We start from the raw sequence: 22,720 nt of genomic DNA on the forward strand, positions 1-22,720 counted from the left end.
ACTTCCTCTGTATCCCCTCTGCTGCTATAATATCCTTTCTGTGGGGAGGTGACCACAGCTATGTCCTGACCAATGCTCTGTACAGCTACAACATTACCTCTTTGCTCTTATACTCTTAAGGTATGACTGATGATGCATGGATAATGTGAATACACTCAGTCTTTTTCCCAGGGTTGGAGAATAGAGGGCATCAATTTAAGGTTAATGGGGAAAGAGTAAAAGGGAACCTGAGGGACAGCTTTTTTACACACAGGGTGGTATGTGTATGGAATGAGATGCCAGTGGAAGTGGTTGAGGCAAGTACAACATTTAAAAGGCATTTGGACAAATGCATGGATGGGATAAGTATTAGAAGGATATTGGCCAAGTGCAGGGAAATGGGGTTAGCTTGGGCAGCATGGACCAGTTTGGGCCACAGGGCCTGTCTCCACACTGTAGGGACTCTGACTTGAAGTGTCCCATGTACTACCTTAACTGTCTTATTCAGGTGCTCTGCTGATTTTGGGGATCTGTGATTAATTACCCCAAAATCTCTGTGTTCCTCTAAGCTATCCAGTGTCCTGCCATTCATTTAAATACACCCTCATTTTGTTTGTTCTTCCGATGTGCATCACCTTGCCTGTATCAGGGTTAAATACCATCTGCTACTAGTCTGTCCATCTGACCAACCCATCTATATTTTCTTGTAACCTCCAATCATTGCTATTAACCACCCCAATCTTGGACTTACCTGCAAATTTGCTTAACATTCCCCCCATATTTTCATCTGTATCATTTATGTATATAGCGAACAATGGGTCCCAGTACTGATCCTTGTCATACACTGCTGAACACCAGCCTCCAGTCACTCTCGGCCTTCTAACATTACCTTTTGTGTCCTATTACTAAGCCAGTTCTGATCCATCTTGCTAAGTTTCTTTTGAATTTCATGTGCTTTAACCTTCTCAATAAGTCTCCCTTGTGGCACCTTGTCAAAAGTTTTCCTGAACTTCATAAAAACTACATCAACTGAACTTTCCTCATCTGCAGGGATTTTAAAAAAAACTGCTGGTGCTGGAATTCAAAGTAGACAAACAAGAGGCTGGAAGATCACAAAACGCCAGGCAGCATCAGGAGATGGAGAAGTCGACATTTCTGGTTGAGACCCTTCATCGGCCCTAATAAATTCTAATAAATTTGTGAGGCATGACTTCCCTCTGACAAAACCATGATGATTATCTTTAATTAACTCATGCCTTTCCAAGTGGGTGTTAATTTCCTCTTAGAATTTTCTCTAATAGGTTCCCTGTCACTGATTTGAGACCCACTGGTCTGTGATTTCCTAGTTCATCTCTACCAATCTTAAAATGTGGAACCATATTAGCTATCCTCAAATCCTCTTGTCTGCATGCAACTCCCGACACACACAATTTGTGTCCGCATCCCTGCAATTTCCTGGCTCACCTTTTCACAGCAGCCTGAGATACAATTCATCTGGGCCAGAGGTATCCTTTGTTTTTAAATCTCTCAAAGCCTCCAAAAACCTCCCCATTTCCTATGGCAAAATGTGCAAGTTCCTCAGTCTTTTTCCTGAATTCCCTACCCATATTCTCCTTTTCCAGAGTGAAGGCTGAAGAGAAGTATCCATTTAACACTCTACCAATATCATGTGGTTTCTCTCTCACATTGGCCTCTTGGCCCCTAATGGGCCCAACTCTTTCCCTGGTTAACTTCTTTCCTTTTAATGTATTTATAATGCTCTTTGTATTTCAGTTTATTCATGGTGGTCACACAGCTAAGATCTCAGATTTTTCTTGGAATCCAAATGAACCATGGGTAATTTGCTCTGTATCTGAAGACAATATCATGCAAGTTTGGCAGATGGTGAGTCCTGATGCATTACTATGTATCTATATTTTTCTCTTTGACAATTGAAAGCACTTCCATGTGAGTGGTAGATTGTGTTTATTGGCATAAGTGTTTAGGCAGCTTAGCTAATGCACTTTACTGGTTATATTTAATGTATTCAAGATACAGTGAAATTATTGATCGTTGCATAATCCAAAATGCATGGCATGAGTTGCATGTGTATGTTGATGACGCCTATCTCTACTTCAACATCACCTCGGACTCTCCATTGTTGCTAAATATTAGACTGCTAATACTGGGGGTTTTGCTGGATGAGCAGAAATTTTCCTGTTAGTTAAATATTGCAATGGTTTAAGCCACCGCCTTAAAACCCTTCCTGAAATTATGTTCTCAAACTACTAACTACATCCCTTTTCCTGACAACCGAGACTAAACTTGGCTATTAGTACATTTGATGTCATATTTGACCCCAAGATGAGCTTTCAACATTGTATTAATCATCACCTAAGAATATCTATTTCTACCTCCATAACTTTGCCTTATCTCAGTTCATCTATTGCTGAACTCCTTGCCAATTCCTTTGTTAATTTGTGATTTAAGGTTCATAAAATTATTGCTTGGGCTCTAAAGTGGAGCAATCATATATAGCCATAAGTTTGATCTGTATTACTATATACCTGGTTCTGATAATAACAATAGTTCTGTTCTTGTGCGATCTCGTGTTATAAGAAAAGCACGCAATAGCCCCTCCATTTAAACTAATGGGGTGGAATCATCTATAGCCAGTACAGGTAATGAAAGTTTGTCGTCTTCGAATAACAAGTCTAAATTCTTCAATGAGATTTAAGCCACTTCGTGTTGAAGAAACACTGGTTATAGCAGATCCATCTGAATTGTGTTAAGGCTTTTAGATTCATTTTAAATTTGTTCTGAGTTATGCGGGGATGTTTGGAGGTTTGCTTATATTTTTAAATTAGGTCTTTTCTACTCCACCTCTATTAGCTGTTCCTTTTGAGGGGAGGCTATGGTGACTGATGTCCAGTATCTCGAAGACCGAAATGTCAAGAAGCAGTCAGGCAATGTACTGGTTAATTTGGAAAGTAAAGGTCTGTAGCAGCAAAAGTGCTGATGGGTTAGCTGTCTCCATAAAGGAACAGAAGAAGTCCTGAGTGCCTTCGAAGAACCATAGGGGTGTTGAAGATGAGGTTACTGGACCAGTAGTTGAGCTGTGAAAAAGATGTTGTCTCATTGAAATAGCCACTGAGTGAATGTGGAAAAAAAAATCTGTAACCATGCCAAAGGAGGTTTAAGTAGAGACAAGCGAACTGTCAGAGCATATAAGGATTGAATCTTTATTTCTGATGTTTGTAATTAGATGACTTCATATAGTCCTTTTATAGTGTAACAGATTTTGTTTTCTCTTCCTGTGTCATAAATTTGAATGTTTTGCTACAAGTATATTGGTAATCTCTTCTGAATATGTTGAATGACTGACCACTGGTGAAATTAGAATTTGTTGTCTGTCAACCCAGCTTTCATACTAGGATCTGATTTGTCTCGTATCATTGTCAACTGAGACCATAACAATCTTAATCTTTTTTACTCTGCCCACTGGCCTCCTTTTGTTTGACTGAGAGCAAATGTCCTTTAATTTGAAAATTCTTCATATGTTCAAATCTCTCCCTAATATTACCCTAAACCCTATACTTCTTTTGCCTCCCTTTAAGATATCTTTAAAGGCTTTTGGCCATCTCCGGTTCGGTGTCCTTAATTTTAGTGAATTTTGTAACACTTGTGAGACACCTGAGCATATTTTTATTACAACAAATATTTATTGTTGTGCAATACTTCAATTTAATACCGGTAGGCACAACACTTGAATGCACACATTTGCAATGTGTTTTGGCTATGTAAGCTTAAAAGTTTGTATGTGTTTGACCTCAGTGTCATTACATGTACAGCTAATGTTCTTAAATTTCATTTGGTTGTAATTAAGATATTTTAAAATTATAACCTGGCATATATTCAGGCTTTCAGCCCCTGAATTGATAACCGGATGAAACATACATTTGAAATAGTTATTTGCAGAATTTTAATACATAATTTGGACAATTACATAGAAAGGGATGAGAAGGACATAGGCTAAGTGCAGGGAAATGGGGTTAGTATGGATAGGCATTTTGATCGGCTTTGGCCAAAGGGCCTGTCTCTATGCTGTAGGACTCTGACTCTATAATAGGAAATGGTCAAAGTTCAAGTCTGATTGTACTTTTTGCTGCTTAGGTAATAAAAACTTAAGTTTATTCTTTCTCTATTCTGCATTTATGTTCTTATGGTCTGAGTTGTACAGTTTCTGAACAAATGATAGCTGAAATATAACGTTGGGAAGTTCGCATTTTAAAAAAAATTTGTTTTGTTTATTTGTTTTTTAATTTCCATTTTTAAAAAATGGAAAAATGTGTTCGCTATCTTGTTTTTTTTTTTAACCTCCAACTGAGTTCTTCACTGGAAGACTTAGACATTGTTTACAGCACCTTTTAACTGTAATCCTGGGTGTGATTTATCAGCACGCACCAGGAATCAAATATGGCTTTTATAACACTGGAGGAACTGTTGTTGAAGGATCTAATTACTATTTTTCTAATACTTCAGTTCTTGATGCAGAGTAGAAATGGAGTGGTCTAAAATGTTTGCTATTCTAACAATATTTTTAACAAGACTGTAACTTCAACGAACAGCTATTCTATAAATTTTACTACTGCTTTAATTTTTAATTACCTTGTTTTTTTTCTCAGGCTGAAAATATTTACAACGATGAAGATCCTGAGGGAGCGCCTGATCCGGAAGGTCAAGGCTCATAGTTGATTCTAGTTTTCAATCATTCTTTTTCTACACAAACATGAAATTCTGCTAATGCTGTTTTGGGAGAGCTGATTGGTGTAAAACTACCACCTCCTACTGAGAGAGTTTGGATAAAATGTGTGTCCTCCAGAAAGGACGTAAAAGTTTTTATCATTGCCTGTTCCCCATATGTGCCAGTCATAGTATTGTACTGATATGTCTGCATTCCTTCAAAAGCAAAATATTCTGGATGCTGGAAATCTGAAATAAGAACAGTGCTGAAAATGTAGCACCTGTGGAGAGAAAAACAGTTAACGTTTCTGGTGTGTCTGTCACCTTTCTTTACAATGGTTCTGATCAGTTTTCACAGGGCTTAAGTTAACAATGAGCTGGCTGTGCCCCTCTGCTGGGTGTGTTTTTGATAGGTGGGCATGGTGAGCCCACAATATTCCAGACAGCACCAAACTCTTGCCCTCAATATGCGTCAAAATTAGCAGCCCAACCATCATGTGTAATAATTGAGTCATTCAAGCTTGGTAAAAGCTTTAAAGCAAAATATCGTGGATGCCTGAAATCTGAAACAAACACAAAAAATGCTGGAGAAACACGGTAGGTCTGGTAGCATTTGTGGGGAGACCAACAGAGTTGATGTTTTTGAGTCCAGGATGACCGTTCAGGAAAGTCTTGCAGAGTCATCGTGGACTCAAAAATGTTAACTTGGTTTCTGTCTCCACAGATGCTGCCAGACCTGTTGAGTTTCTCCAGCATTCTGCATGTTGGTTTAAAAACTCAATTGACCAACTAATGCTGGAGACATAAAACTGCAGATGCTGGAATCCAACGTAGGCAAACAGGAAGCTGGAAGAACACAGTTCTTCTATAACACGATGAGTTCTTGTGCAACCCCACATCATTAGAACAATAGTGTTTTAGAAATAGTGCTTAATGTGTTGGTGAAACAGCGTTACAGCCAACACAAGTTTTAAAGTTTGCGCTGTAGACACAGTGACCCAATTTGTCAATCACGCTACAGCAAATTTCTGTTAATGAAACATGCATTATAGCAGAATGACCTATAATATGCTGCAGAATGTAGTTGATATGGGCAATTGGCAAAATGTGGACAGTCTCTTAAAGCAGATTCCAAAATTGTGGGAAGAAGGGTGGGTTGCATCTGTCAGAGCATCCCCTCTGGACATTGTGCACTGTTACTTCCCTAGACTTCCAGGATCCATGTTGAGTTCCTCATGGGCCTGCTAGTAGTCTCCCCAATGAGTTCATGGTACTGCTGAAGCTCTTGAAAGTAGGGTGTCCTTTTCATTGAGGGGCACATGTCCCACAATCAGACCACAGAGTGAGCCTGCAGCATGCTCTGGCTGCTAAGGCAGGCTTCTTTCTGGCTCATTGGCTCACTACCAACTTTCCTTTTTATTTGGAGGATGGAGAGTGGCAGTAGTCAACTCACTCCATGCTATCAGCCCCATGTTTTTCATTGCACAGATGTTGCCTGACGTGGGTGTTTTCAGCATTTTCTGTTTTTATGCCTGCATTTCTATTTTGCTAATAGAACATAAGCAGTTTGATATCCTATTGCGTACCTTGCATATTTAAAGCTTGCCCCGACTATCTGGATGCTGCAGTGTGTTGTGTTTATTGTTTCTTTTTGAGATACGAGTCAGTTAAACCAATTGAATATTCTCTATGAGAGGGTCTTGCTAAACAAGTGTATTGCTCCCAATAAAATGGATGTTTTTCTACACAATATTAAATGTGAATTTCTTTACCTGTCTTTTGTTAAATTGCCTTTCTCTGGTTCATAAATTACTGCAGTCTGCCAGAATACAAGAGGTGCGCAACTCTAGTTTTTAAAAAAAAATCCTCTTTGCTCAGTTTTTAATAATTAGGTCTGTTACCCTGAGACTATGCCCCCTACTTCTAGACTGTCCAGTTAGTGGAAGCAACTTCTCAACATCTTCCATGCAAAGTCCACTCGAGTTTTATTTCAATGCAGTCACCTCTCATTCATCTAAACCTCAAAAGTTAAGCTCACTCTGAAGCATCTCCTCAAAGGGACAGTCCTTTACTACAGCAGTCACTATTTTGTGACTTTGTAGCGCTTCCTTCAAGGCAAGTATTCCATTCTTGAATAAGGAATCTGAGATTCTGTGTAGTACTCCAGCGTGGTTCTCAGCAAAGCTCTTTGCGATTATAAATCTGAATTCTTGTATTCCTAAATGTTATCTTTGTTTCTTGTACAAGGATGCTCAAATCTCCCAAAACACCAAAATTTATTTTTCAACATTTTACTGTTTTTCCTACCAGAGTTAATAACTTCATGCTCCCCATATTATATTCCAGCTGCCATCTTATTGCTCACTCAGTAACCAATCAATGTTTTCTTGCAGCCTTTGTGTCCCCTCAACATGTACCCACATGGCATTAATTCATTTAACAAAGTTAGATTACTCTGGTCTTTCATATTAAGTGATTAATGTAGATTTTAAATAGCTGAGGTCATAGAACTGATGCTTGCAATATTCCATTTAGATGCTTCCAACTTGGACTTCTCTTAATTTATTAACCATTAACCAATCTTTAATACATTCATATTAACCCAGCCCCATGAGCTATTTGCCTCATGTAATGTTTTAATGTGGTACTTCTTATTAAGTATCTTCTGGAAATCTAAATATAAGGAGTAATTCCTGTTTTTGTATCCCACGAGTTACGTCCACAAAACTAATATTGTCGGATAGTATTTCCTTTTCATAAACTTCATTCTGTCTTGTCAACACATTCCCAATAATACATTCCAGAACTTAACACAGTGGAAGGTTAACTGATCAGTTGGGGCTTCTCTTTTCAATACTGGGATCCTTTGGAAAACTTAACCTACCACGAATGAATTTGGTAATTAAAAATACTGATTGCTGTCTTTACTTTTTCCCTATTTGATCCTTACAACAAAATGCACTCTCAATACTGTGTTCTGAAGAAGCTTCACTGGACTTGAAACATTAAGAATCCTAGAGTTCTACAGTGTGGGAGCAGGCCATTTTGCCCATTGAGTCCACACCAACCCCTCAAAAGAGCATCCCATCTAGGATCCCACCCCTTTATCCCTGTAACCCTGCATTTTCTATGGCTTATCCACCTAGCCTGCACACTGGGCAATTTAGCATGGCCAATCCACTAAACCTGTGCATCTATAGACTGTAGTAGGATATGAGCACCCAGAGGAAACCTACCCAGGCATAGGGAGAATGTTTGTATGGAGTTTACACAGTCATCCAAGGGTGGAATTGAACCCAGGTACTCTGTGCTGAGAGGCAGCCGGGCTAACCACTGAGCTATCGTGTTGCTATTAACTCTGCTTTCTGTCCACAGATGCTGCCAGACCTGCTGAGTTTCTTGAGCAATATCTTTTTTTGTTTCACTAAACAAATCCATTATCTGCAGCCATCTCTTTTGGAAGCTTAGGAGGTAGTTTGCATGGATCCAGAGAATGTCAGAGTTTAGTCAGTTATAACTGCACAAAAGGTTATTTGGCTCAATTTGCATTGATTAGAAGCAAATTACATTAGGCTGTTGTGGTTCATACTCATTCACTATATAAAGAAAATCCAAAAGTCTGCTCTGCCATTCCATGAGATCATACCTGAATGTACTTAATGCTGTTTCTCTTGCATGATGCCAGTACCCTTCAAGTTTTAAGATGCGGGCATTTAATCTCCATTTTAAGTATAAATTGAGCCTCTACAAAAGATGTCCACAGCCTCTAAAGGAGCAAATCCCTCTGATCTCAGGCCTAAAATGGTCTTCTCCTTCTTCTGGGTCTCTTCCCCACCACTCAACACACACACACCCACCCACTCAGGGGAAGCATCCTTCCTGTGTTTTTCCTTGCAGAATTTTGTATTCTTGAATGAGATAATTCTTTAAAGCATGTCAAAAAATTTGATTGTTTTCTCCTTATCTGATCCCAAAGGGATACTGATGCTTGGCACCATTTTTGAACCTTACCAAAATGGGTCCCGTCAAGCTTGAACAATAACTGAACAGGCCATCTAATATCAAAGTATCAATCAACACTCAATCCAATCAGAAATCTAGCACCTATCCACACGAGACTCAATTAATCAAACAGTACATCTCGTAATGATGCAGCAACACTGCTGGACTTTCCCTGTTGTAGCGTAGGAGCACCCAATGGTGCAAATGAGATGTATGCAAATTTGGCATACATTATTGATCTCAACTGCATATTGGAGATTGGGTTAGCGCATTAAAGTCCCAGTGTGCTGGGCTGTTTGGTGTTTAGATGCAGGTTTCAGCTTTGAACAATTGCTTAGTTGCTTTAGTTGATGTATGTTTTGTTACGTTATGTATCAGATGAAATTGATCATTGATCTGGTAAAAAAGCTTATTTTAATATCTGGACTAAATGGTTGTGTAGGATATTTAATGTTGATTATAGCTAAACCAAATTAAATCAATTGAAATGTTAATATCTATTCAGAAGGGAATTTGCATGGGTTAGAAGCAAATCACATTTGCCTCTTGTAGTTCGTGCTGATAAAAATATTTTTTAAATCTGCCTGATTCTAAACTAATCTATATATTAATTCCATCTACTACCTCATTAGGCCTACCAAAGATGCATCAATTTCAGACTGGGCATTTTCAATTAACTTGACCAGAACCGCTTTTGGGAGTGAGTACCTGATTTTTCATTTGTCATCAGCGTTTTCAAACATTTCTCATGAAATACCTAACTATTTAAGGTTATACCACTGTATCCTAAACTCTGTTTGGCAGAGACTTTAATTTATTTTATTGACATTGTCAACTTTAATCATCTCAAACACCTCCATTTGATTCATCCTTAAACTTCTATAATCAAAGTAATAGAGTCATAGAGATATACAACATGGAAACGGACCCTTCAGTCCAGCTTGTTCATCCTTACCAGATATTCTAAATTAATCCAGTTCCATTTGCCTCTTAAGTCCTTCCATTTCATATATTCATCCCATTACCTTTTAAATGTGTGATTGTACCAGCCTCCACCTCTTCCTCTGGCAGCCAGAATTGAGAACTATCCAAAGAAGGGAAAAAAGTTACAGCTACAAAGAAAAGGTTGGGACAAGCCGATTTGCTCTTATTGAGGACCAACACAGATTTGATTTGCCAAATGGCCTCTATTTTTAATCATTCTATTATGTAGAAGACCAATTTTTCCAAGTATTGTGTTGCACACTGATTTTGTATTGTAATGTCTCTCAAGCTTCATACCAAAACAAACAAAGACATGAAGCAAGGCTCGTTCTTATAATGACACTACATTTTAACCAACTGTTTCGGTGTTTGATCTACACATTCAGTAATTATTTCATTAAGGGACTTAACCATACAACAACAAAAATTGTAATCTTACACTGCAAGATAAAATAACCAATATAAATGATAGTCAAAAAGCAAACACAAAACAAATGCTTACCAGGATAAATATGACAAACAGCAAAAGTAAGCAAAAACATCCTGAATGTAATCAGTTATATATGAACATGAAACTACGTTGTTGATCCATGAGCAGCATACATATATTTTCCATGATCAGGAAGGAAAGAATGTGAACGTGGGCAAATATAACTTAAGACACTAAATACTTTCATGCACTGTCCCTTGAGGATGGCACGGTGGCTCAGTGGGTAGCACTGCTGCCTCACAGTGCCAGGGACCCAGGTTTGATTCTAGCCTCAGGCGACTGCCTGTGTGGAGTTTGCACAATCTCCCCTTGTCTGCGTGGGTTTCCTCTGGGTGATCCGGTTTCCTCCCACAGTCCAGAGATGTGCAGGTCAGGTGAATTGGCCATGCTAAATTGCCCATAGTGTTAGATGCATGAGTCCGAGGGAAATAGGTCTAGGACAGTTAGTCTTCGAAGGGTCAGTGTGGGATATGTTGGGGCAAAGGACGTGTATCCACACTGGAGGGAATCTAATCTAAAATAACTTCATTTTGTCCTATACAATTTGCAACATGAAGCAGTGAGCCCATTGTACACTTCAGGCTATATTGAACTCATTGTAATTTAGTCCACTTTTTGAAATAAAGTTATCACCATGACCACCTGCAATTGGTGAATAATCCTGATAAAATTTAATCCACCGAACAGCTTAATCCTTTACAAACTTACAAGGCAACGTATCCGAGGGGGTGATTTTGCTGGTTAGTCAGAAATACCTAAACCCTTTTCATAGTCAGCTCTACTGCAAATAGATGTTTTTAAAATAATTTTTATTTCAATCTGAAAGAAAACAAGTTAGCAAAAGCCTATACATCTCCAACTCTCTCGTTTTTCCTCTATCAATTCTTTAACTTGTGGCCTGTATAATGGACTGAGGACATGAAGAGAAATCCCAAAGAAAATTGTCCTATATTCTATTTATGTTATAGGCAATAGGTGCAGGGGTAGGCCATTCAGTTCTTTTGAGCCAGCACCAGCATTCATTATGATCATGGCTGATCATCCAGATCAGTATCCTGTTCCTGCCTTATCCCCATAACCCTTGATTCCACTATCTTTAAGAGCTCTATCCATCTCTTTCTTGAAAGTATCCAAAGTCTTGGCCTCCACTGCCTTCTGGGGCAAAACATTTCCATATATGTTAAAAATGGACAATCTTTGCTGGACTTCTTAAACAGCTGAGGCAACTATATGATCAAATTTCCAGAAGCTTCTGAGCTCCCTACATTATGTAGCTAAAGCTGACACAAAGGTCTTGGTTCACTCTGGATAAGGAAAGCTTCAGAACCCATTATATTGAATGAGGTGCTAGTAATTGGCAGTAGCTCTTCACCTGCAATGGAAATCTGGACAGGTAAAGTGTTGCTTAATGACTTTCTACGTTGCTCAAGGTGGATCCTCAGCCCCTGAAAGCCTTGTCTTTGTCACATGACTGACATCTGAGTTTAAGTTGTAATATACAAACCTGAGACTCTAGGTTGCTTGCTGTTTGACTCCTGACGAAAAGCAAGACTCCACGCTGATTTGGTATTCTTACTTGGACTCTTTATCTTTGATTTCAAGTTACTGGATGGGAAGAGGCATGCACAACTAAAGATGACAAAGCCCAGTTCACCAAAGAAGCTGTTATTATGTACTGATCTCCATGAAGTTATAATTCATGTCAACTGATTTTTAAATACCTATGGATTTACCAAAATTTGTAGTTTCTCGCCTATCTGCTATCCTATTGTCTTTAATATCCTGGAAGCTTGTGTGTGTGATCGGTAACAGAACAATCCCTCCATAATTTAACTGTTTTGTTAATAAAGCCATCTTTGATTGTATGTTAGTAAGAAGGGTAGCAGGGATAATTTGTAATTACAGACCTGTGAGCTTGATGTTAGTGGTAGGGAAGTTACTGGAGAAGATACAAAGGGATAGGGTATATACCCATTTGGAAGAAAACGGGCTTATTGGTGATAACATGGTTTTGTGCAGGGAAGGTCATGTCTTACAAATCTAATAGAATTCTTCAAAGAGGTGACAAAGTTGATTGATGAGGGAAGGGATGCAGATGTCATATACATGGACTTCAGTTAAGCATTTGATAAGGTTCCCCATGAAAGGCTGTTGACGGTGAAGTCTCATGGGGTCCAGGGTGTTCTAGCTAAATGGATGGAGAACTGTTTGGGCAACAAGAGACAGAATAGTAGTGGAATGGAGCTTCTCAAAATGGAGACCTGTGACCAATGGTGTCCCACAGGAATCCGTGTTGGGTCCATTGTTGTTTGTATATATACATAAATGATTTGGAGGAAGGTGTAGGTTGCCTTATTAGCAAATTTGCAGATGACACGAAGATTGGTGGAGTAGCAGATAGTGAAGGGGACTGTTAGAGAATACAGCAGAATATAGATAGTTTGAAGTATTGGGTAGAGAAATGGGCAAATGCTGTTCAATCCAGATAAATGTCAGGTGATGCATTTTGGAAGATGCAATTCCAGAGCAAACTGTACAATAAATGGAAAAGTTCTGGGGAAAATTGATGTGCTGAGAGAACTGGGTGTTCAGGTCCATTTTTCCCTTAAAGTGGCAACGCAGATCAATAGAATGGTCAAGAAGGCATACGGCATGCTTTCCTTCATCGGACGGAGTATTGAGTACAAGAGTTGGCGGGTCATGTTATAGTTGTATAAGACTTTGGTTCAAAGAACGAAGACCAGCCACATTTGGAATACTGCGTACAGTTCTGGTTGCCACATTAGCAAAAGTATGTAGATTCGTTGGAGAGAGTACAGAAGAGATTCACCAGGATGTTGCCTGGTATGGAGGGTGCTAATGAGGAGAAGTTGAGTAGATTAGGATTATTTTAATTGGAAAGGAGGTTAAGGGGGACCTGATTGAAGTCTACAAAATCATGAGCGGTTTAGACAGGGTGGATAGCAAGAAACTTCTTTTCCCAGAGTGGAGGACTCTATTACTAGTGGTCACAAGTTCAAAGTGAGAGGGGAAAAGTTTAGGGGAGATATACTTGGAAAGTTCTTCACGCAGAGGGTGGTGGGTGCCTGGAATGCGTTATCAGCGGAGGTGGTAGGGACAGGAATTATAGCGTTGTTTAAGATGTGTCTAGATAGATACATGAATAGGCAGGGAGCAAAGGGATACAGATCCTTAGAAAGTAGGTGGCAGATTTGGATAGAAGGTATGAATTGGCGCAGGCTTGCATGGCCAAGGGGCCTGTTCCTGTGCTGTAATGTTCTTTGTTTTTTGGGAAAATGGCAGCATTTGGAGAGCATCCATACAACTACTTCAGTGAGGGACAGAAGTCATTCATTGGGACAGTCCTATAGGTGACCCTAATACATAATTAATTCACTTTTATTTCTCAAACCATATTGTTATAAGTTAACAGTTTCTGCTATGTTGCAATACCATATTATATCATGAAAGCCTACTCTGAAGAATTAGGAGTTGGCAGAAGGTGGGGATGCAAAATAAGGAGTGACTTCTCAGGGCCCGCGGCAGCAATGGGAGTGACTTCCAAGGGCCCGCGGTGAGACTGAGACTTGAGGTTTTGGGGAGGGAAGCCCAGCTATAGCAATAAGACTTAGATTCAGATGCTTCACCCTTTCTTCTTTGCTCATTTTTATTTTGTTTTTCAGATTTTGTTTTATTTTAATTCTGTTTTTTGTATCTTAGATGATTGTTTTGGTTTTTGTAGCTAAAATGGCTGTTTTCTTAAAATTCGGGTTTTTGTACCTAAGCTGGTGACGTTGTACACTTTTCAATGTATTCCTTTACTTCACTTGAATATATGTGACAATAAAATTTAATTCTACAAGGGAAAAGGAATAAACAATGCCTTACTGTCTCCTGCTTAAGAATTGAAAATTGATTGTACTATACATTCACATCCCTTTTATGGTAGGCTTTTAATCAGGTGACCTTGCACTATCTTTTCTGGCTGAGTTTTTTTTTAAAAAAATTCTCTTGAGATGTGGGTGTTGCTGCTGGTCAGCATTTATTGCCTGTTGTCAATCGCCCTTGAGTCTCACTTTGTTTTAAAAAGTTGTGAAGTGCAAGGAAAATAGGCTGGGAGTAGGCCATTCAGCCTGAAGTCTGTTCTCCCATTTAATGAGATCATGAGGGATGTAGTATCACTTTAAAGATGTTATAAGAACTCATTTGCATATATGTTGAAGAGCATCTCTTACTTAAAGTCTACGCAAGTACCTTGACCAATTTAATTGGAAAAATATATGTGACTAGTATTAAGGATTTTCTTGAAATTTTGAATTCTTCAAATCCGACTTGTTTGAAGATTCTGTAAAAGTTCCAAATGCTGTTAAACATTCCCTGCAAAGGAAAACACATTATCAAGAAGCTTTTCATATAGAAAGTAGAATTGAATTATCTTCAATGAATCATTCTTTTTCCCCTTCTCAAGGCGAACTGCATTTGTAAAAACCACATCTTTATTTTTCTGTATATTTGACTGTGGACTGAAAGGATCAAGCATCTTAAATGATACTATCACTTGCTCCCTCACCTTCATCCACCTATCGCTTTCCCAGCTACCTCTCCCCAGTCCCACCAACCTGCCACTTATCTCTCATTCCTGAAGGGCTTATGCCCGAAACATTGATTCTCCTGTCCTCAGATGCTGCCTGACCTGCTGTGCTTTTCCAGCACCACACCACACCCTGAAAGAGTCAATGACAATTCATAAATTTGATAAATGGCTCCAACTAATTGTTGAACAGAAGTTTTTTGATAGCAATTAAGCACTAAACTGAAATGTTTGTTTCCATTAAGAATGAGTTAAACATATTTCTATACATTTGTTTGTATCAAGAGTGCACTTTTCAATATTGTCATTATCAATAGACTGCTAACTTTATTTCCTGTTAGGGTGCCTTTTGATTACAGCCCACGCTGTAACAGGTGAGTTAACTTGGAGATAGTGGCAAAGGATATAGTTGGAGATGTATGAGTTGGCACCAAGTTGGCACAGCGGCTGTAAATGGGAAATGGATGATTTTTAAAAATTCATTCACTCAATAAAGGCATTTATTGCCTATCCCTAATTACCCAGAGGGCAGTTAAAGGTCAACCCCCTCCCCCTCCCCCCACACTGCTGTGGGTCTGGAGTCACATGTAGGTCAGACTGGATAAGGATGGCAGTTTCCTTCCCTAAATGACATGAGCAAATCAGTTTTTCAGACAATTGACAGTGGATTAATGGTCATCATTCCAGATTTTTATTAAATTTAGATTCCACCGTCTGTCATGATGTGATTCAAACCCAGGTCCCCAGAACATTACCTGGATCTCCAGATTAACTCCACTAGGTAATTAATAGCAGTGATAATACCACTAAGCCATTGCCTCCCCTCTGTCACAAGTATATGGGAATGAGGGGCTATGGGAGACTGGTAGAGTGACATGGTAGGAAGCATGATGCATGGATATAGGGGCATAGTTGGCATGGATGGCGCATGGAGAGTATAGGGATGAGAGCAGAAGAAACAAGTTCTGTTTCAGTTTTTATTTTGCAACTTTTAACATGGCTGGAGCCTTGAGATAGATTCGAGCTCTTTCTCAGTCATCTGACCAGACTTCCAACACACCCTTCCCATATGGTTGAAAACCAGAAGAAATATTGTTTGACTCTGGAGTTACCTGCTTCTGGGGCTTTTTGAGTTAGTTAGAAGGGAATATCATTAACAAGACTTCCTCCATTAGAGCTCACATTTTGTGTTACTAATCATAGGTTCATAGAAACCATGAACCCATCAAGTCTGTATCACCAAAGATATTTTAGTGCTTTTTACCAAAAGCCTCTGTCTCCTACCACTTATCCAATTTTGGATATATCTTGCCAAGTTATCCTGGATTCCAGCTTATACCAATTGCTCAAGAACTTCACAGTCCATCTTTTTGAATTCTGTGCTTTTGTCCACCTCCTTCCAAGTAAAGACAGATGTGAACTACTCATTTAGCATTCTGCAAATGTCTCTTGGCTTCAAACACACATTGCTCCCTTGGTCACAACAGGCCCTTCTATTTTCCAGGTTACTGTCTTCCCCTCAATATACTTGTAGAATTTCTTGGGATTCTCCTGTATCTTTCCCATTGGTGTTTTCTCATGCCCCTCTACTCTAAATTGCTATCTTGAACTCCCTTGCACTTTGTGCCTTAATTGTTTTGCTTCCTTTGTACCTACTCTCTGTCTTTTCCTTTTTACCTAGCCATGAATATTCCTAAACATCTAGAGTTCTTTGGGCTTGTTGCTCCCACGTTTGAACCTAAAGGGAACATGGGCATGTATTCCTCCGAACGCATTTTTGAATGCCCCTCAATATTCTGCTATAATTTAACCACAAATAGCTATTCCCAGTCTATTTTGGCCACATCCTACCTTATTTTAATAAAATCTGCCTTCCCCAATCCAAAGCCCTTTCTTGCAATCATCTTTTTCCACTTCCATAACAAACTTAAAATGTATGATGGTGTGATCACTAGCACTAAAATGTTCCTCCACTGTCACCTCAAACTTCAGCTTCATCCCCCAGAATTCAGTTCAGCACTGCGCTGTCCCTTGTAGGACCATCTACATATTGACAAAGAAAGCTCCCCTATGTACATTACAAAATATTTGCTCCCTCTAAACTCTTTGAAATTACCCAATATAATCACCCTATTTTTGTTTTTACACACTTTAGTGAATTGACAACATATCTGTTCCTCAATTGCCTGCTGACTATTTGGGTTCAAGAGTGGGGTGCTAGAAAAGCACAGCAGGTCAGGCAGCATCGAAGGAGCAGGGGAGTTGATGTTTCGGGCATAAGCCCTTCATCAAGAATGACTTGTGCTTTTCCAGCACCACACACTCTACTCTGATCTCCAGCATCTGCACTCCCCACTTTCTACTTGCTGACTGGGGACCTACAATATGTTCCTAACAATATGATTGCCCAAATCCTAGCCAAAAGCCTCATTGGATGACTCTTTCAAAATATTATCCCTCTTCACTGCAGTAACTGACTTCTTAACTAATAATGCAAGCACCACCTCCTCTTTTGCACCTGGCCCGTCCTGTCTGAAGTTCCTGTACCCCAGAATGTTATCTTGCCAGTACCTTAACCATATTTCTATGATGGCAATAGCATCGCATTTATAGTCATAGAGATGTATAGAATGGAAACAGACCCTTCAGTCCAACTCGTCCATGCTGATCAGATATCCAAACCTAATCTAGTCTGACCTGCCAACACCTGACCCATATCCCTGTAAACCCGTCCTATTCATATATGCACCCAGATGCCTTTTAAATGTTAAAAATCACACAACACCAGGCTATAGTCCAACAGGTTTATTTGGAAGCACTAGTTTTTCGGACTGCTGCGCCTTCATCAGGTGGTTGTGTCTGATGACCTGATGAAGGAGCAGCGCTCAAAAAGCTAGTGCTTCCAGATAAACCTGTTGGACTATAACCTGGTGTTGTGTGATTTTTAACTTTGTACACCCGAGTTCAACACTGACACCGCCAACTTATGACTTTTAAATGTTGCAATTGTACCAGCCTCCACCACTTCCTCTGGCAGCTCATTCCATACATGCACCACCTTCTGTGTGAAAAAGCTGTCCCTTAGGTCTCATATCTTTTCCCCTCTCACCCTAAACCATGCCCTCTAGTTCTGGATTCCTCCACCACAGGGAAAAGACTTTGTCTATTGATCCTATCCGTGCCCTTTATGATTTTATAAACCTCCAAGGAAACCCCTCTGCCTATGACACTCCAGGGAAAACAGAACCAGCCTATTCAACCTCTCCCTATAGGTCAATCCTCCAACCCTGGCAACATTCTTTAAATCGTTGCTGAACTCTTTCAAGTTTTACAACATCGTTCCGATAGGAAGGAGATCCGAACTGCACATAATATTCCAACAGTGGCCTAACCAATATCCTGTACAGCTGCAATATGACCTCCCAACTCCTGTACTCAATGCTCTGACCAATAAAGGAAAGCATACCAAATGCCTCCACCATCTTATCTACCTACAACTCTACTTTCAAGGAGTTATGAACCTTCACTCCAAGGTGCCTTAGTTTAGCAACACTCCCTAGGACCTTACCATTAAGTGTATGAGTCCTGCTCTGATTTGCTTTCCAAAATGCAACATCTCGCATTTATCTAAATTAAACTCCATCTCCTACTTCACAGCCCACTGGCCCATCTGAGGTAACCTTCACTGTCCACTACACCTCCAGCTTTGGTGTCGTCTGTAAACTTATTTAGTATACCATCTATGTTCATATCCAAACTACTTATATAAATGATGAAAAGTAGTGGACCCAGACCGATCTTTGGGGCACACTCCACTGGTTACAGGCCTTCAGTCTGTTTTCTACGAGCCAGTTCTGTATCTAAATGGCAGGTTCTCCCTGTATTCCATGAGATCTGACCTTGCTAACCAGTCTCCCATGGGGAACCTTGTCAAATGCCTTACTGAAGTCCATATAGATCATGTCCACTGCTCTGCCCTCATTAATCCTCTTTGATACTTCTTCAAAAACTCAATCAAGTTTGTGAGACAGGATTTCCCATACACAAAGCCACGTTGATGATCCCTCATCAGTCCTTACCTTGCCAAATACGTGTAAATCCTGTCCCTCCGGGCTCCCTCCAACAACTTGCCCACCACCGACATCAGGCTCACTGGTCTATAGTTCCCTGGCTTGTCCTTACCACCTTTTTTTTCAGTCCCCTAATCTGAGGAGATTCTGAATCTCCTGTATTTTTTTATTGTTTGTATTGTTTAATAAAATATTATATAGTTTACAAGACAATTAACATTAACAGCTGTATACAAAGAAACAGCAATTTTACAAGGGAGAGGAATGGCAAAGCCAGGCCCTAAACCCTACCATTTTCAGGCAAATGAGGACAAACCTCAAATCCCAGTTTCAATCATTATAAAATAGTAACAATGACAATTTTTCATAAGACAGTGCAATTGCATTAAAAAGTATATATAATACTGACCCCAAGAACCCAGCAAGCCACCCCCCCCCCCCCCCAGTCCCTCTCACCTTCTGGCCACTCTAAGGCAGCACGCACCTATGCACCTTTCTGCTCTCGGTCCACCCCATGTCCCTTCCAATTCTCAGTTCGTCCTGATACACCTTCCGACCACCTCTAGGGCAGCCTGTCCTGCCTCCCCAACCCCCCCAGGACTTCCCAGCTTTCTTAAATAGTGGTAACCTCCTGAATTCCAGCACCTCACCTGTCACTATCAACAATACAAATAGCAAGGGGCCCAACAATTGCTTCCCACAGAGTTCTAGGGTACACCTGATCAGGTCCTGTGGATTTATCAATCTTTATGCGTTTCAAGACAACCAGCACTTCCTCCTCTGTAATATGTTACAAAGATATGGGTGTACCTTTAAGAGAGTGAAGGACTTGGCAAGTACACTGAGTGCTAGAGAATTTACAAAATAACGTGATTAAGAACAACAGCACTTGCTGAGTTGCTATGAGACAAAAACACAAATTCGAATTCAGCCTATCAGTTTAAATTATACCCTGAAAAATATCAAACTCCAATCCGATTTAAATTGAATATATTGACAATCCTAAAAGCCAATGACACAATCTGATGTTTTGGGGGTATAAGACCAGGGAAAATTGAGCAGTTGAGAGGAGAACTGCCAAGCCCAGCATGTAATCAGACTGCTTGAAAATATGATTTGGAAGACTTGAAAATAGCTCTCTTAAAAGTACCTTTTTGATCAGTAACCTGTGATGTAGAAATTCCTAAGAAGAAGATACAGGAAGATCTGAATAGAAGCATGAAAGCTGCCCAGTTTTGAGATAAGCATGGTTTTGTAAATCTTATTTGGGAGTTTTATCAGACTAGTATTATAAAAGGGAAAGTAAAAGATAGGTTACAGGAAGAAATTGTAAATAATGGTAAGTTAATTATTCTCTGTTATACTCTAAGAAATAAAGTTGTTAATTTTTACTTTAAATAGTTCTTGGCCACTCGGATTTTTACAGATTACTGCACGTGATAAATCTTTTCTGTGTTGCTGATTTTAAATTAAGCAGGAGAGTTTACCCGGTGTTCTAACTGTTTGGGGGCTTGTCTGAGATCTGAACTGGTTTAGACAGATTTGAATAGATTTGGGGGTACGAAAATTCCCAGCAGATTTAAACACTTGCAGGTTAGTGTCCTTGATCTATAAATACAAAATAGGTGAGACAATTTGTTTAATTTTGGTGATTTGTGGTTGATTAAATTAAAAGTGAGAGAAATGGCTCTTAAAATTGCTAAAGAGGTTCTGGGATTTGAAGATGATTCTCAGATTTACCAAGATAGTTTAGAAGGAAAGAAAAAGGCCATACTTTTGGAATTAGCAAATAAGTTAGATTTGGGTTTAACCAAGGATAAAAGTAAAGCTGAAATTCTAAGGGAATTACTCAAACACTTAGCTGTGTCAGAGAAACAGACAAGTGCAGTAGAGGTAGAAAAATTGAAATTACAATTGAAGAAAATGGAGTTAGAAGATAAACAAGAGAGAGAAGAAAGAGAGAGAGAGAAGGTTCTTGGCTGAGCAAAGAGAGAGAGAATTTGAACTTGAGAAGTTGCGACAGTCAGCAAAGTCCAAAGGATGGAGATTAAACGAGAAGGTAATGAGATATATAAATATGTCAAAACTCTGCCACATTTTGATGAGAATGATCTTGAAGCCTTCTTTATTTCATTTGAAAAATTGACGAGGCAGATGGAGTGGTCCGAGGATTTATGGGTAATGCTAGTTCATACTAAACTGGTAGGTAGAGCTAGTGAGGTATTTGCCGCGATGTCAGTTGAGAGGTCAAGAGATTATGAAGAGGTTAAACAGGCTATTTTAAGTGCTTATGTATTGGTGCCACAAGCGTATAGACAGTGGTTCAGAAACACAAAGAAAGAACCAGGTCAGACTTACGTTGAGTTTGAAAGAATTAAACATAGTCATTTTGATCAATGGGTGCCTGCTTTCAAGATAGATAGGACATTTGAGGCTCTAAGAGAGATTATTCTGCTGGAAGAGTTAAAAAACTCACTTCCAGAAATGGTAAGAATTCATGTAGAAGAATAGAAAGTTCAGGAACTGACAAATGAATGCGTTGCCGGTGCATATGACAAACTTCCGGCCAGAATTTCGTCTTGTGAGGGATAGAGGTTGGGAGAAGGGGAGATCCTACACTACGAGTGCACTGTTTAGATTTTACCACAGGTTAAAGAAGTCCAAGAGGGTGGACAGGAGGTGAAAGGCCTCAGGTGGTTTCACTGTAATGGAGTGGGACACAAGAATTTGTGGGATAGATGGACAGGAATTTAGCATTCCCCTATGTAAAATCGGGTTGGAGTGCCATGTTAAGACTGGAGAAGTTACAGTGGGAGTGTTTGATAAACCAGGAATTCAGGATCCAAGTTGGGAGTGACACCCCTTGTTGTGGGAAGCCCAAGGAAAACTAAGAAACAGAAGAATTAAAACAGAAATATCCTGGTATTTTACCAGATTGTGTAGTAACCAGATCCTACTACCACAGCACGAAACGAAACAAAACGTAAAAAGAAAGATGAAGGGGTTGAGGTTCAGTTAGCGGATACCCTGTTTGATGTAATGGTGCAGGAAAAACCTGAACAGGCAGAGGGTCAGACAGAAGTGTTTAGTCCTGAAAGGCTAAGAGACTTGCAACAGCAAGACAAGACAATAAAAGATATATATGTGGGTGCATACTCTGAAAAGGAGGCAGAGAATAATCCGGAGGGTTATACCTGAAAGAGAGAATCCTCAGACGGAAATGGAGACTGCGGCAGGATAATGCAGAGGAGAAATGGGCTAAAGTGCACCAGACAGTGTTGCCGGTAGCATCCAGACAGGAAGTGTTACGGTAATGCACATGAACTACCTGTTGGATGTCACCTAGGGGTACGAAAGACTCAGGCTAAGGTACAAGAACAATTTTATTGGCCTGGAATGCACAAGGATGTGGTTAACTTTTGCCATGGAAACAGACCTTTCAGTCCAACCCGTCCATGCCGACAAGATATCTCAACCCAATCTAGTCCCACCTGCCAGCACCTGGTCCATAACCCTCCGAACCCTTCCTATTCATATACCCATCCAAATGGCTCTTAAATGTTGCAATTATGCCAGCCTCCACCACTTCCTCTGGCGGCTGATTCCATACATGTACCACCCTCTGAGTGAATAAGTTGCCCCTTAGATCTCTTTTATATCTTTCCCCTCTCACCCTAAACCTATGTCCTCTAGTTCTGGACTCCTCAACCCAAGGGAAAAGATTTTACCTATTTATCCTATCCATGCCCCTCATGATTTTATAAACCTCTTTCAGGTCACCCCTCAGCCTCCAATGCTCCAGCCCCAGCCTGTTCAACCTCTCCCTATAGGTCAAATCCTCCAAACCTGGCAACATCCTCGTAAATCTTTTCTGAACTCTTT

General features: G+C 39.8%; 2 protein-coding genes across 6 annotated transcripts in view; one reads left to right on the forward strand and one right to left on the reverse strand.

The window, feature by feature from the left end:
- LOC140453342 (histone-binding protein RBBP4) overlaps positions 1–14,057 on the forward strand; it is a 59,985-nt gene extending 45,928 nt beyond the window's left edge. For 4 of the 5 annotated variants that reach the window (XM_072547888.1, XM_072547889.1, XM_072547892.1 and 1 more), the window contains 4 exons: positions 1,753–1,863; positions 4,644–4,695; positions 9,336–9,403; positions 11,780–14,057. In XM_072547888.1, coding sequence (XP_072403989.1) covers positions 1,753–1,863; positions 4,644–4,695; positions 9,336–9,385 — 213 coding nt within the window. In that variant the 3' untranslated portion in view covers positions 9,386–9,403; positions 11,780–14,057. Of the gene's footprint in view, positions 1–1,752; positions 1,864–4,643; positions 6,473–9,335; positions 9,404–11,779 lie in introns of those variants that run through there. The other variant, XM_072547893.1, reaches the window with a different exon arrangement.
- Positions 14,058–14,103: 46 nt separating this feature from the next.
- Positions 14,104–22,720, reverse strand: part of sync (syncoilin, intermediate filament protein) — a 61,971-nt gene continuing 53,354 nt past the window's right edge. Inside the window, exon 4 of the mRNA XM_072547894.1 lies at positions 14,104–14,554. Within this exon, the coding sequence (XP_072403995.1) occupies positions 14,470–14,554 (85 nt within the window). The 3' untranslated portion in view covers positions 14,104–14,469. The remainder of the gene's footprint in view (positions 14,555–22,720) is intronic.

This window comes from Chiloscyllium punctatum, chromosome 27 (assembly GCF_047496795.1).
Source record: "Chiloscyllium punctatum isolate Juve2018m chromosome 27, sChiPun1.3, whole genome shotgun sequence".
NCBI classification, from domain to species: Eukaryota; Metazoa; Chordata; class Chondrichthyes; order Orectolobiformes; family Hemiscylliidae; genus Chiloscyllium; species Chiloscyllium punctatum.